Consider the following 15,784-nt stretch of genomic DNA (forward strand, 5'->3'; position numbering starts at 1 on the left):
AGTGCATCTGAGTTGAAAATGCTGTCCAGAGCGGTCACAATGGAGCACTCTGGGATAGCTCTCGGAGGCTAATACCGTCGAATTGCATCCACGCTACCCCAAATTCGACCAGGCGATGTCGATTTCAGTGCTAATCCCCTCGTTGGGGAGGAGTACAGAAATCGATTTTAAGAGCCCTTTAAGTCGACAAAAATGGCTTTGTCGTGTGGACGGCTGCAAGATTAAATCGATCTAACGCTGCTAAATTCAACCTTAACTCGTAGTGTAGACCAAGGCTAATTCCCCTTGAGAGTCAGGCCTCTAGGCAGGCGTGCCGGAACAGAGCAGCCAAGGGGCAATGGCCTCCCACTCTTTACCAGCCATAAAGGTGAAGAGGGGGGTGGGGTCTTGGGAAGGGCAGCATGGGAACGAGGCCTTGGGGGAAGAGGCAGCCCTAGGGTGGGGGCTCAGGGAGAAGGGGTGGTGTGAGGGTAGGGCCTCACAGGGAATGGGAGATGCAAGGGCAGGGTCTCGGGGGGGGGGGGAGCAGGAGGCACAGAGAGGTGGGGCCATGGGCGCTTCCACTGCTCCTGGCTCTAGCCACCCCTTTCTTCAGCATTTCCTCCTGGCTAGTTTAGGCAGTACCTCACTCAGCATCCTGGACTCTGTAAATCCTATTCTTAGTCATCTAACTGTCCCCACATGTAGTTCAGGGGGGCTAGGCACCTAACTCACGGCTGAAGATTCCACTAGGCAGCAGGGCACCTAACCTTAGTGCTGAGCCTAAGTCACCCATGTGTGGATCTAGCCTCAGCTCCCTGTCTGTAAAGTGGAGATAATTCCCTGCCTCACACAGGGATTAAAGATGGTGGGATGCTCACAGACTGTGGTAATGGGGATCATAGAAGTACCTTAGGTAGATAGATAGTGTAAAAATTAAACTTTACTTTGTTAATGTGCTTTTTTTTGGCTGAGGAACACAGCAACTTAATTGTTGGAGTCAAACAAAACATCTTTTGTATAATGGTAGAGAACCTAATTGTGCAGTCCCTTTGGACTGTAGGAATGGGCCCCTACTGAGCAATTCCTCCTCGTCTCCTCTGGAGCCTAAGAGATGGTCAGATCTCTACCTATTTTATTGTTGCTTGGAATAATTTGATATCGCAGAAATAGTCACTGGATTAGGAAGATGCAACTCTCCCACTTTGAAAACAAACATTTTAACTTTGCTTGCCTGCTTTTATGCTGTAGCAGGAGTCTGCTGTGTCCTCAGTTACAAAGAGCACTTTAAATCAATGCCTGGAGACTCACTAGGGAAGCCCATAATTATGAGCTTTATTGAGTACCCCTGCACTGTCTGAGTATTCACATCCCACTAACAAACTCCCAGAGCCCTGTCCTAGCATGCAGTGGTCTCAGCGTAGAAAGTGGAAAGGATTCTCTGGGGGAAAGTCCCTTCCTTAGTTGTTCCAAAGTCATCCTCCTGAAGCTAGAGGCAGATGTCCCCAAGAGTTTAGAGAGACCATTATCCTGTCACATCATTCTCTTTAACTTACATTTCTTAAGCCCCTCGTTTGACACAATGGTACATTGCCAAAGCCAAACTTTTGATATTGGCGATGTCTGCATTTACTGTGATAAGCAGAGGGTGCCAGTACTGACTACTGGGTGTCACCCTTCTACTGCCCATGTACACACAGTAAGCTGTGATATTAGAAGCTGAGCATTAGTATGTTGTTTTGCTCTGTGCCATTGTAGCCTCTGAAAATAGGCAAGCACCATTATGCTATCTCTGGACTCACAATAACTTTGTCCCTCCATATTATTTTACAGCCTGTTGACTTTCTGTAGGATTTGTTTTGGATCATTTAGTTTTAAATCTTTTCCAGCCAATTTGAATCAATCAAAATGCCCCCCAATGCAAGAAAACATTCAGTTGTGAAACAAAAAATGTATATATTTAAAATTTACCTTAAGCAGAGACAGACCCCATGCTCTGCTTATTAGAATAATGTTGCTCTAACACCTGATATGAACCCCCTAGCAACAGTTAGAGCTTATCTAAACACATGAGTTGTCCCACTTTAAATATACTGGTAGTGTTAAAGCAGTACCACCCACTAGTGAGGATGCAGCTATGTCACTATAAAGGTACTTAATATCCATATAGTTAGGAAGGAGAATAAACTATTCCAGTGTAAAACACCTTCATCCTGGCATAATTGAGTCCACACTGATTGTGTACCTGGATTGTACCAGGATTGTACTGGTACTTGTACTGGTACAACTATTTAGGTAAAAATGAACCCCTTACCTGAAAGAAAAGGAGTACTTGTGGCACCTTAGAGACTAACAAATTTATTAGAGCATAAGCTTTCGTGAGCTACAGCTCACTTCATCGGATGCATTGCATTGCATCCGATGAAGTGAGCTGTAGCTCACGAAAGCTTATGCTCTAATAAATTTGTTAGTCTCTAAGGTGCCACAAGTACTCCTTTTCTTTTTGAGAATACAGACTAACACGGCTGCTACTCTGAAACCTGTGATTATGCAAGGCACTGAATTTAGCCGTATAGAGTGGATTTTTTACCTGAAAGAGTTATTCATATGAAAACTCTGTACCAGTCCTTAGTAACCTTACTGTTTCTACAAACTTCACACAGGGGGCAGCAACTCCTTGTGATATCAGTGTTAAGGTACAAGTGAAAAGTGACTTTGCCAAATGAATGTTTGTTGCCTCAGTGATTTTCACAGCCAATCCACTCAGTTCACAAGTAAAAATAAAAATACTTTTCTAACTGACATCCCTGCAAACTCAACCTGCAATCTGAAAGCCAAGCTGGGTTCTTTCACCTCATGCGTCACCAGCAACAAATATTCAGCAAGAGGAATCTAGTTAATAATGTGTTGATAATATTCAAACTGGAATAGAACCTAGTTGTTGTGTTAAACTCTGCCCTGAGTTTGTTTTAAATTGTCCACATAAAATATGGCAATTAATAATACCTCTCTCTTGTGCAGCTAGTAGTGGGTGAAAGGTGGCTCGAGGGTTGTTTTAACCTATGAACGTTTTCTGAAGCATGATATTGAAAGAAAGCAGAGGGCAGAGAAATATGCCGAGTTTGAACTAAAAGATTTTCAAGGCTTCTGGTGAGAATACAAATTTGTTTTAAGAACAGAATATACTCTGTAGAGGAGAGGAAGAGGCATATATGGACTGTAGGAAATTCATCTTGAAAGGTCAAATTTGATGGGTATTAAGCTGCCACCTATTTTGACATTTCTTTTCTATGGAGCACTTGACAACTTATTGACAGTGAACTTTAAGTATGGGAGAGAGAGCAGAGCATCATGAGCAGCAAAATGACATTGATCAGCATCCCCGTGTGCTGGGCTGTTGGGCTTTCCTTTTCCTGATCCCAAAAGACATTCTGGCCAAACCAGATGAGAATGTAGAACAGATGACACTAACATCTGCATGGCTGTGTCCTAAGCAACTTCAAAGATGTAATCCAAAGATGTTTGTTGTTCCCTTGTTATCAATTTCCAGCTTAATTTTATTCATCCCACCTTTCTAATTTTTGCTTCCTGTTTAATAGAAGTCTGGCTTACCCCACCAGAAAAATTATATTTTTGTGATACATCCCTCTCCCCCTTGTCTGCGTATACATCACATTTTGTCTTAAGAAGAAACAGGATTGGATTTGGGATGAGATTTTTAAAAGAGCCTAAGCAACTCAAGAGCACAAATACCATGGCTTTTAAAGGGACTTTGTGCTCCTAAGTCACCTTAGATACATTTAAAAATTCCACCTATAAACAACAGAACCTGATAGGTATCATCTAATATCAACTCCCTTTTTCTCAAAAAGGACATTTAATACTATTAGAAAGCTACCAAGCCAAGCTATTCTTCTTGGAAGAATTCCCATTGATTTCAATGGGTACTGGATCAGGCCCAAAATGAAGATTTACCTCAGCTTGTGTGTCTTTAATGTTTTTACTAGTGGAGTGTGTTTGGTACTCTTCATCTTCAAAATGCTTTTATAGCCATTAACTAGTTTAATCCTCCCCACAGGTAAAAGGGTAGTTAGTATTCTAATTTTTTCAGACAGAAGCTAATATAGGCTTGCAAAGTGGTGAGCACCCAAACTGGAAGGGATTTGCCAAAGGACAGGACCAGTATAACAGCCAAGATTAGAACTCAGAAGCTCCTAGTACTTAGTCATGTGTTTGAGTCACTAGATTGCCACTACAGGTGATTTGAAACTGGAAGATATTACTATTTTGATATGACTAAAGGTTTTCACCATGAATGTACAGGGACTTAATTCTCTGATAACAAAAAGTAGAATCTTGTGCAACAAAATTACATTACTGCTATTTAAAGAGATGCACCATACTGACAATCAACATGACAAACTAGTTGGAAGTTGAGCTGGAGAAATATTTTACTCACTAAAAATGTGAGAGTAAAGGCATTGCTATTCTTATTAAGAAGAGACTATAATTTCAAGTAGGATTAAAGACAATGGACATGCAGGGAGAAGTTAAATGACTTCAGGGACATGACAGATGCTATTTTCTCACTCCCCTCTGTCAGGATGACATTACCACCAGTTACTGATATGAACCCTCAGGTCTTAAGTCCCTCTGTAGACAGTTCACCTTCCCTTGCTGTGCCTCAAGGCTAGTTATCTTGCATTAGCCCCACTGTAGTTTTTCACACACAGTTGACTTGGGTAATGCTCACTCTGACTGATGTGGACTGCTTGTATAAAGAGAAAGCAGTGTCTCTCACTAGAGACTGCAAATGCTAAAGAATTTATTAAGAGCTTCAGGGATGTGCTGATCAGTCTTTGAGATAGAACCAACAACCCTCATAATTCAAATCCACACAAATTTCTTCTCTTTCAACTGTACAATTTTAATGCAGCTTAGTTACTATGGATGGCCATAGAATCTGTCCTACAGGCACTGCAATTCTACCTAATAACTAACAGCCCTTTGCAAATGTTTACTAAGATTCATAATAGCCTAATGAGGTGGGTTAGGGATCATTTCTTCACCCACCACTGCAGTGCAGCAACTTCTGTAGGGGAGTATTGCTATTTTACAGAACACAGTAATACTACTAAACTGTAGGGCAGCACATAAGGAAGAACACTGTAGACAACTGAAACCTCAGAAGTAATGTGGGTAGATGGGATGTAATTACCTGAGTTGGAATTTGACTAGAACTCTTAACACCCATCTAGGAACATGTGTGAGAACTGCTGAAAGTGAGTGGAGAACTCAAGGATAGAGGGGTTGAAAATGGAGCGTATGAAGTTAGTATAGTACTTCCTTGGAGGTTAAAAGAAAGATGATAACTTAGCTTCAAAAGTACTAAGAAAAGCAGAGTTGAAAAATCTCAGAGATATATAGAATTTTGCAATCAACTTTATTGCCGCCAGGTAGAATTCTGAAAGAATGGCAATTATCGCAGTTGCTTTCTTTCCTTCTAGTAAGGGAAATATTTTTTACTTTAATATAATCTCATAATCAAAATGCAGACTGGTAATATCCATGCCAATTTGCTAAAAAATGAAAGAATTAACTTAATGGAACATTGTATTTCCTGATATATTGCCAAATAAATTTGTTAGTCTCTAAGGTGCCACAAGTACTCCTTTTCTTTTTGCGAATACAGACTAACACAGCTGCTACTCTGAAACCTATGTGATCCCAGTGGCTGATCTCCTGACTACAGCTGACTCTTGTTTAAACCTGTAATGGTTTTGTCTGTCACTCACACAGAGCCACTAACAACTTTCTTTAATTTTACAGCTGAAAGATAAAATAAATATACGATTATATTATTTGCATCCATTTCATTTTGTTAAAAATGTTTTTTGAGCTCTCTCCACTAAAACTCCAGTCATTGAAGCTGATATGCAGGGATGGACATTTTACCACATGCTAAGCATCTGGGAGCACTGGGGCCTAATTACAAGTCTTCATTACAATTCCTTTTTTCCAGGAATTACATATTACTTTTTGTCATGTATTAATTTTAAAACCAAAAGGACAGATAACATACAGAAAACTTAGACAAGTGCACTTGGGGGGGGGAGGGGCTGTGGTAATATAAAGAAAAAGGAAAAAATATCATAATACAGTCATACCCAGATAAAGCTATAGATTCTTTGCCATAAAGATTTCCTTCCACCTGAAACTTGTTTTACAGTCTCACCAAAGGAACAAGTGTCTTTACAAGTGAGTGTTAAGTTATGAAGGGTAGAAACCACTGAATATGAGGGAAATTACTAATGTCAGGTGCTGTTTTGTATGATGGAGAAAAATCAGTCTTTTATTAAATTAAATATTGCTGTAGTAACTCTTTATGAACTCTCAACATGCTTTAAAGCTTGTCTAGGTACACTGCATCTCAAGTTGTCATCTGCTCAGTTTGTGTACAGGATAGGTGATTTTGGATGGAAGACTTGAAGGAAAAAAGACTAAAACAAAAAGATGCTTAGAAAATATCATAAGTGGCTTGATAGATGGCACGTCTCCTGAATCAGCACTGGATCAATGTCCCTGCATAGCATTATAGGGTATTGTACTGGTGTGCATCTTTCAAAGAAAACATAAAACTGGCACCCTGACTACTTTTGCTCATTAGAAATTCCATGGCACTTTAGGAGTGTCAGTACCAGTTTCCTAGCCAAATTCCAATGTAAAGTTCATTCTGCCTATTTAAATTCCACTGCAGTTTTAACCAGTTAATGGTTGTATTTTATGCAGTGTTGTATACTTGCCAACAGTTGCCCTGTTGCACCACAGAGGTGGCTTCTTTTAAGAAGTAAAGTTTGCAAAGCATTTTGAAAAGGGATCATTCTCCTCACACACTTAGCAGTGGCCTGGAGGAGATGTTACTGGTAATTGCGGAAATAACATGCAGGTTGAGATGTTAGGGTATTAGTGCTCATTCAGATTATACCAGATTTGTAATAAAAATGACAATTACGGAAATAAAACAATAAAAGGTTAAAAATACTTCAGTAAACAACAAACGCTGGCTTTCTGTGACTCCTGACTAAGTATGAGAGGACAGGGCACTGAGGATGGCTCTGCAGTAGGTCAACACAAAGGCTGGGTAAGTACAGTGTCACTCTTTGAGTTTCATACTGTCAGTTTTCCTCTTCTCAGACTTTGAAATTCACTTTTAACTTTTTTTGGTGGCTTAACGTAAATGCCATTTGCTTTACTAGCAGAGGCTCTTTTAACTGAATGAGCTAGTGTCTTCCTAAGCCAGAAGCCGTTAACTTCTTTTTCAGCTAGGCTGGGAAGCAGCCTCTCTTCCTTTCATGGATTTTGCTGCCTCATTTTTTCACCTTATTTTCGCTTGCTATTGGGTGGCCTGACACTTGAGCTGCTCTTTGATTTAGCAGACCCCGCCTTGCAAAGTCAGCCCGGTTCCCCCAGCCGCGCGCTTTCCCCCATCAGACTGAGCATGTCTGGCTGGTGGAGTAGGGCTAGGGCAATAAAACGCTGCTTCTCCCCGCTGCTGTCCCCTTGCAGGAGGCTAAGGCGAGGGGGGGCGGCTGGGATAAGACGCATGCGCGCCTAGAGGGTGCTGGGTGCCTATAATAACCCTGAGAAAGCAAGTGCGAGCCGCTCGAGCGCCAGTGGCTGCTTGTCTCGCCAGCAGAGAGCGACACAGGCCGGGCGCCAGCGCTCCTGCCGCGCAGGCTGAGGAGCGAGGCCGAGCAGCCAGCGGCACAGCGAGGATCCGGGCGGACGGCGCCGCGGGAGACACGCCGGGAGGCAGCTCCGCGCCCCCTACCCGCCCCTCTCCCCCAGCCGGCAGCCACGAGGGCGCCGCGCTGCCCCGGGGGGTGTCGCCCCGCAGCGGAGGGATGCAACTTGGCGGTGCCAGGCTGGCGGCTTCGGCGGGCGAGCCGAGGTGAAGGGGGAGCCGGGACAGGGGCTTTCCCCGCGGAGCAGCGCGGAGGGACTGAGCGGCGGCACCTCCAGGCCGGCGCTGCCCACTTGGGATGCGGCTTCCGACCATGAAAGGAAAGTTAGAGCGGGATGCCCGGGCCGAGGGAGCGGAGTAACAGCAGCCGCCCGTGCCGAGTGGCTGCCCCCGCGGGGCCCGGCTCGGCTGCCAGGGGGGCCCGGGGCAGCTCCCGCGGGCTCGGCCCTGCGACCCGGACGGGAGGTCGAGCTGTGCCGGCGCTGGGACAGTCCCGCCTCTGCTGCTGCTGGAGTTTCTGCCCCCGCCGGCGTGTGGATCTGCCGGCCGGGCCCGGCGCCCCGCGCTGGCTGCCCCAGGCGGGCCGCGGCCAGCCCCCCATTGCTCCCCCGCCGAGCTGGTAGCGATGGGGTGGGAAGTCCTGGCTCTGTGAAGCGCTTCGCCGGGCCCGCCGCCCCGTCTGCTCGCCGGGTGCCAGGAGAGGGGCAGGCGCCAGCCGCGGAGACCGCAATCCAGCCGCCGCCTCCCGGGGGCTGGCCGTGGCTTTCCTTGGGGCTGACCAACGCCGGAGCACGGAGCGCCGGGCACTTCGGGAAGAGCCTCCGACGCCCCCTTCGTGGCGGGGGGCTGGCGGCAGACGAGCCCCGTGGTCTCCCCGCTTCTGGGTGTTAGGCTCCCCTGCGATCAGATGCTTCCCCCCTCTCCACTCAGAGCCGTCTTAGTAGGAGACCCCCCGGCCCCGGCATAGCGGGGTGCTGGGTCCACAACCAGCCCCGCCCCCGCCGCCCCAGGGACAACGGGGTGCTCTGTCCCCGCCGCCCCTTTGCTAGGAGCCCCGTGGGTGCTGAGGACCCTTCCCCCCCCCCCTTTTCTTTTTTTCCTGCCGGGCGCGCTGCTGCCCCGGCCGCCGCCGCTGAGCGGTGCCATGTGGAGCGGGCGCTGCTGGCTGCTGCTGGCGGCGCTGGGCTGGCTGCTGCCGGCGGGGGCCGGGGCCAGCGGCGAGTACTGCCACGGCTGGCTGGACGCGCAGGGCGCCTGGCGGGACGGGTTCCAGTGCCCGGAGCGCTTCGACGGCGGGGACGCCACCATCTGCTGCGGCAGCTGCGCCTTGCGCTACTGCTGCTCCAGCGCCGAGGCCAGGCTGGACCAGGGCGTGTGCGACAACGACCGGCAGCAGGGGGCAGACGAGCAGGGCCGGCCGGACAAAGACGGCCCGGATGGCGCGGCAGGTAGGCGGCTTCCTTTGCCCCGCCCCCAGCCCGGCCTGGCCCAGCGCAGCCCCCTCCCGGAGCCCTGGCGGCTCTGCAGCGTGGGCAGCCCGAGGCGCCGAGGCTGGGCACCATGGGCGCGGGGCAGCCAGTTCAGCCCCTTCTGGGAGGGCGCTTGTGGGGCGGCCAGGCTTAGCCACTCCGAGCCCCTTGGCAAAAGGAGGCGCTGGCACTGCCAATCCAGAGTGGCCCCAGCCAGCCTGGCTGCCCGGTGTCATGGTGAGCCCAGGCTTTGCCTTCACACGTCCCTGAACCTGGTCTGAGAGCACCCGCGGGCGAAAGGGCTAAAAATGCCCATCTAGGGCACCGAGTGCCTGCCCCGGCCCTGCAGGGTTAATGGCGTCGGCCTGTTGCTAGTGACCTGGGCACAAGCCCTGGGGGTAGAGACTTCTCCGGAGCAGGGGCTCCCTGGCAAACATTCCTACACCTCTGGCACATCTTTTAACGGGGGGCGCTGCAACCCCTCATTTTCAGCCCTGCCTACGGCAGCTGAGCCTTTCACTGCTACCTAGGATGTTGTTAATAGACCTGTAAGGAGTTTTGCCATTCGCTTCAGAGGGACCGTGATTTGGCTGGTCATCTTGAATCCACATGTAGTTATGGGTAATTCCCCTTAGTTTTACAGCACATTTTTTTTATTACTAATATCTGGCAGTAGGATCAGTTTGAAAAGTGAGACAAAGGAAGAGATGCATCCAAATGCATCCGATGAAGTGAGCTGTAGCTCACGAAAGCTTATGCTCTAATAAATTTGTTAGTCTCTAAGGTGCCACAAGTACTCCTTTTCTTTTTGCGAATACAGACTAACACGGCTGCTACTCTGAAACCTGTGATTAAAGGAAGAGACTATGTTTCTGCCTTAAATGTAAATCAAACACTACTTTTCTTTTTTTTTATAACAACAACAGAAGGACCTACACACAAATATCCTCAGTTTTGTTGTCAGGGTCATGATAAAAGTAGAACAGAAATACAAATGTCAAATCTTTGGAGTCCAAATAAGAAACTTGCCAATTAGCCAAGCATTTGCAGCTATTAAAATCAGAAACGTGGAAAAAGCAAAGTTACTATCAAGGAGTTTGGATACTTTAGAAATGACAAAACCTTTGATTGTTTTTTAAGTTCTGCATTTAAAGGACACCACTACTTTTTCTCCAGAATGTCTTGAACAAGTTGTGTCAGACCTATATAGCAGCAGTATGCTTTGCAGTTCTGATTCAAAAAGAAAGGGAGGAAAAAAAAACATTGGAAAGGAACAGCTGTTTCAGGAAAAGTAACTTCTATTACACAAAAACAACAAGGATTCCGGGGGCACCTTAAAGACTAACCGATTTATTTGAGCATAAGCTTTCGTGGGTAAAAACCTCACTTCTTCTATTACACAGGATTTCAAAATGACTTCTGTCCAATCACCATAGTCTAATTGTATATATTCTTCAAGCCTAGATACCACCTTTTAAGACTGTATTTATGACTAAATGTCAAGGCCGAACTAATCTTTTTACTGCTGTTTGGGGAAAAGCCTCAGTGGCTCTCTAGCACATTTGCTGGCCATATACAAATACTGAACACACTAGAACTAGCCTGAAGTGGTGTTATAATTAGGACAGACTTGGAAAAGTGTGTGTTTCAGACTGTAGCAAGAGCAGGCACCTGCTAAAGAGCTACAGGATTTGGCCAATGCAGAAATAAACAATTATACTAGAAACTGTTTGTTAAAAGGTGTTAAAATTAAAAAAATGGGAGGTTAAACAGCCTTTAGTTTAATAATTATTCCTATTTAAGTGACTCTGTTAGCCATTCCAGTTTCAGTGAAGATATGACTCCCATTTAAATGTTAAAAACAAGTCATTTTTTCTAAAAATCACGTATTAGATTTATTTGCTGCTCACCACGATCTGATAGCTGTCACTAGTCTTTGTGAATACACTTGTTAACCTTCAAGAAGTGCAGCCTTGTCCTCTTGACCTTGTGTCCTGCACATCTCATTAGTAATAGTTCCAGTAGATGTGGTCAGGTAATGCCATCTCAAGCGTTAGTAATATTTAAGTCTTGGAGCTGACAGTCTTAAATGAAAAGGATGAGTCCCAGCCATGTGGCAAAAGTGTAAGAGAGATGTGGTCCCCCTTTTTGGTAGCATTTTGAGCATCTCATAGTCTTTAAGACAACTTGTGAGGAAGGGGAATAGCAAAGTGGGGCACAGAGAGACTGATGAACTTCCTAAGATCATACAGGAAGTCAGTGGTAGAACAAGGAATTGAACCAGGTCTTGGAAGTCCCAGCCTACCACCCTAACCTCTGGGCCATCCTTTCAGTGTGAGCAGAGCTCCAATTTAAGCTCTTTGAAAATTCCAACCATTAGTTTTTGCAGCATCTGTATTTTTTTTTTTTTTAGTCCTCTTTTATTAAAAGTAGCAAGTGGAATGTTTAGTTTCCAGAATCATTTCTCCCTGGAGGACTTGAGTATATTAATGCTGCGTGACTGAAAGAAATAAGCAGTGGATTCTCTTGTTCTCTTTGTATAACTTTGTTTTTTAGGTTTGGCGTTATAGCAACTCCTAATAACAGTGGTTTTGTTTCTTTTTGTAGTGCCCATTTATGTGCCATTCCTTATAGTTGGATCTGTTTTTGTTGCCTTTATCATCTTGGGATCTCTAGTAGCAGCTTGTTGCTGCAGATGCCTGCGACCCAAGCAAGAGCCACAGCAGAGCCGAGCACCTGGAGGTAATCGGCTGATGGAGACTATTCCCATGATTCCAAGTGCCAGTACCTCCCGTGGTTCATCCTCTCGTCAATCAAGTACTGCTGCCAGCTCCAGTTCCAGTGCCAATTCAGGTGCCAGAGCCCCCTCTACTAGGTCACAGACCAACTGCTGTTTGCCAGAAGGGACCATGAATAATGTCTATGTCAACATGCCTACTAATTTCTCAGTACTGAACTGCCAGCAGGCTACCCAGATTGTGCCACACCAAGGGCAGTATCTGCACCCACAGTATGTAGGTTATGCCGTCCAACATGACTCTATGCCTATGACCCCGGTGCCACCTTTCCTGGATGGTCTGCAAAGTGGATACAGGCAGATTCAGTCTCCCTATCCCCATGCCAATAGTGAACAGAAGATGTACCCAGCAGTGACTGTGTAACTTAAAAAAAAAAATCACGTATTTTAGCACCTAAGCCGAGCAGAGGAGAAATACTTTTGGAATGAAGCTTGTAGAACCTCATTTGTAAATAATTTTGAAAGACTCATGCATGTCAGACAGGTTTCGTAGTAGCAGCTGTGTTAGTCTGTATTCGCAAAAAGAAAAGGAGTACTTGTGGCACCTTAGAGACTAACAAGTTTATTAGAGCATATGAAGTGAGCTGTAGCTCACGAAAGCTTATGCTCTAATAAATTTGTTAGTCTCTAAGGTGCCACAAGTACTCCTTTTCTTTTTGCATGTCAGACAATGTTTTTAAACCATTTCTCTACATTGGATTCAGTTGCCAAAAACTGTGTAATGATATCTTTAAATTACCATTTCCAGATATGCTTCCATTCCAGTTCATGATTAATAGTGGCAATGGATTATGCTGAAGATGCATATGCATTTCAGATAACTGTGTGTGAGAGATGAATGCATGAGCCATTCAGTGCCCTTCAGGTATGGCACAGTCAAAGCATTTGGCTACTTCATAAAAAGAGTTTTGTTACACTGTACAAGATCACAGTATTTAAGAAACCGCTCATCCCCTCCTCTCTCCCAACTCCTTTACAACGTTTCATATTGCTTTACAGACAATCACATTGTCAATGAAAGACTAAACTGTGCAATCATTGTAAGTAGGAACCTGCTACCAAGTACTATGATTTCTTACTCATCTTAGGTTTAAGGTGGAATGAGGTGTTATTCTTAGTTTTTCACAAGATTATTTTCTTGTCCCTTATATTTATGTAGGAATTAGAAGTGTGTAAAACATTCAGCTCAAACTTCCGGTGCACTTGGAATCATTCTCGATTTGAGTTTGACTCATGTTCAGGAACCAATAGGGGTTTGCACAATCTTTGTTTATCTCAATGAACTTTAATAAAAAAACAGATATGAGGTTCTTGCTTTGATCAAAATCTTTGATACGGCTGTTGTCCTGTGCATTTCAAGTTTGAACTGTGCTTGCAGAGAAAGGTCATGTAGTATCTTCAAATATGGCTACTAATCTCACTTCCTGTGAAAAATAAATCTATGTGAATGTGCACAAACATGTCAAACCAAAATCTTGCCCATGGGTTTATAATTCAATTCGACCATGGGAAATGGGATTCATTCTAACCCAAACCTTTCTGAACTCCAGGGCCTGCTAACCAGTTCTGATGTTTAAAATAATGCCAATCCAAATTGAATTTGGAAGGATTTGCATAGCTAGACTAGGAATCAGTTTCTGGAAATACTATTTTTTTTTATTTGTGTTGAAAATAAACAAAAGAACAACCAAAACACTCAAGTCCTAATAGCTTTTAATTTTGTATAATTGCTTTATAAATGAAATATTTCTGCACAATGTAGAAATCTTTAAGCCTTCAAGCAGATGGCATGTTGCAGAGGGTGACTTTGCACTAAAACTTTTGATTCCATTTGTGATAAAATAGATAATTTCCTGAGTTTAAAGAAGCAACCAATATATAGTAAAAGCTGTGTTATCCAGCCCTGTACCAACCAGAAAGCTCTATAAACTGGCATTTCTAATCTTCATAGAAAGTCCGGTTTATAGTCTGGTTGGCACAGGGCTGACAGGCTCCTTACCTGGCTCCCTGTGGCTCCCCGGAAGCGATGACCTGTCCCTGCTGCTCTTAGGCGGAGGTGTGTCTAGACAACTCTGTATGTTGCCTCTGTCCATGCCCCCTCCCTCCCCTCACCTCCCATTGGCCGCGGTTTCTGGCCAATGGGAGCTGCAGAGCCAGTGCTGGGGGCCATGTGCAGAGCCACCTAGCTGCGCCTCCACCTAGGAACAGCAGGGACAGGTTGCTGCTGGCGGGGAGGCACCCGAGGTGAGCGCCCCTTGGATCCAGTACCCCACACCCTCATGTGTCCCAACCTGCCCTGAGCCCCTTCCCGCACCCAAACTCTCAGAGCCCACACTCCCTCCATGCCCCAACGCCCAGCCCTGCACCCAAACTCTTTCCCTCTTAGTTAACCCGAATTTTTCACTTACTGGCACCCCCCCCCCACCCCCAGCATGCCGGATGAAAAAGCTTTTACTGTACAAGGAATAATCTGTGTTATTGTAACGTGCATTTCATACTTCTTTGAAACAAAACCAACAATGTCTTTAAGGCTGTTCTCATCGTTTTTAAATTAATCTGTGCATTTCAACCAATTTGTTCTTTATGTTTGGAATGACAGTATAGTATTGAGGGTATACTGAAAACATTAAATTGCTTTAGCCAGACTAGAACTGATAAAATGTTTTCTTATTGTCTGATACTGATTCTTTATGTTGCAATGAATCAGATACTAACAATTTTGTTACATGGACTGTATGTCAGGTCTAATGGTTTATTTGTAAACATGCAACACAAAAAAGCAAAAGGAAATGATGTTCTTTACCACTGAAATAAGAAAGAGTAGGAATTTTACATCAGGTCTGCTGCTGTTGGCTGATACTGTAACAATAGTACAGCATGTATAACTTTTAAGAAAGAGGCATCATTTGAGCCACTTTATTTCTTTTGACTAGAAAAGACTGGGGCTGATCATGAGAAGTGCTGGGTATCTCCTTCAAAGCATTGAAACCCAAATTTTTAAAGGTATTTAGACATTGTTCTGCTCAGCATTTTAAGTCTTAAGGATATTAGGCAACTAATGGGATTTTCAGAAGCACCTAAGCATCGAACTCCTATGGTAAGTAGGCACCTAAATACCTTTGAGGAACTAGGCCTTCCAGTGCTGTGCAGAGCAATGTCTAAATACCTTTTAGATCTAGGCCTAAATGCCCTCAACTGTTGTTGGCTTCAAGAGGAATTAAAGGTGCTCAGCATCTCACAGGATCAGGATCAGGACCATTGTTTCTTTTCCGGAAGACAGTTTCCCACAGCCTGATGTTAGCTTTTTCAACTGTGAATAAAGTTAGCTCTCTATTTCTCTCTCTCCCAGAATGCACTGCATTCATTGCACATGCCCTGTTAAGGACACCTGCTCTGATTTATGAAATCTTTGTACATTGTTTACTTGTTTAAAAATTTTAAGTTAAATTTAAGTATGTAGAAATTAATTTACAACTGTTGGGGAAAAAAAACAAACCCTCGGTTGTAATAAAAGGAAGTTTGTGAGATGTGGAGTTTTATATTTTGTGTATAATAATGTAAAATCAATGTTAACATTTGGTAAAGTTTTTAAATCTCTTACAGGGCACTTGACATAAAGTGTTTCTGACAAGAGAAGAAAAAACCCTTTGCTTCTTAATAAATATTTTATGGTGTGATTTTTTTTATTGCTGTCAAACTAATAACATATTCTTCAGTTGTCTTAGTTTTCTTGACTAAGCACAACTCTCTAGCTCTCTAATGAATAGCCAAATGCTGTATATTTTAGCAAACAAT

At 44.6% G+C, this 15,784-nt stretch overlaps 1 protein-coding gene across 2 annotated transcripts; it reads left to right on the forward strand.

Annotated features, from left to right (window-relative positions):
- The first annotated feature begins 8,727 nt into the window (after positions 1–8,727).
- Positions 8,728–15,470, forward strand: SHISA2 (shisa family member 2). 2 transcript variants are annotated; one of them, XR_006277631.1, is made up of 3 exons: positions 8,728–9,171; positions 11,800–12,473; positions 12,661–15,470. XR_006277631.1 is itself a non-coding variant. In XM_038388072.2 (2 exons), the coding sequence occupies exons 1-2, from the start codon at positions 8,868–8,870 to the stop codon at positions 12,351–12,353; spliced, it is 858 nt and encodes a 285-aa protein (XP_038244000.1). In that variant the 5' UTR covers positions 8,728–8,867; the 3' UTR covers positions 12,354–15,470. The 2 variants fall into 2 exon arrangements, 1 of the variants encoding a protein (XP_038244000.1); XM_038388072.2 differs by having other exon boundaries at positions 11,800–15,470.
- The last annotated feature ends 314 nt before the right edge of the window (positions 15,471–15,784 follow it).

The sequence above is a fragment of the Dermochelys coriacea genome, chromosome 1, assembly GCF_009764565.3.
Source record: "Dermochelys coriacea isolate rDerCor1 chromosome 1, rDerCor1.pri.v4, whole genome shotgun sequence".
Classification (NCBI taxonomy): domain Eukaryota; kingdom Metazoa; phylum Chordata; order Testudines; family Dermochelyidae; genus Dermochelys; species Dermochelys coriacea.

Bases quoted from the DNA above. Each gene is read 5' to 3' on its own strand.
- SHISA2 (XM_038388072.2), top strand. From the start codon at position 8,868: ATGTGGAGCGGGCGCTGCTGGCTGCTGCTGGCGGCGCTGGGCTGGCTG. The intron at 9,172-11,799 runs GTAGGCGGCTTC...TTCTTTTTGTAG, and splicing joins CGGCCCGGATGGCGCGGCAG to TGCCCATTTATGTGCCATTC.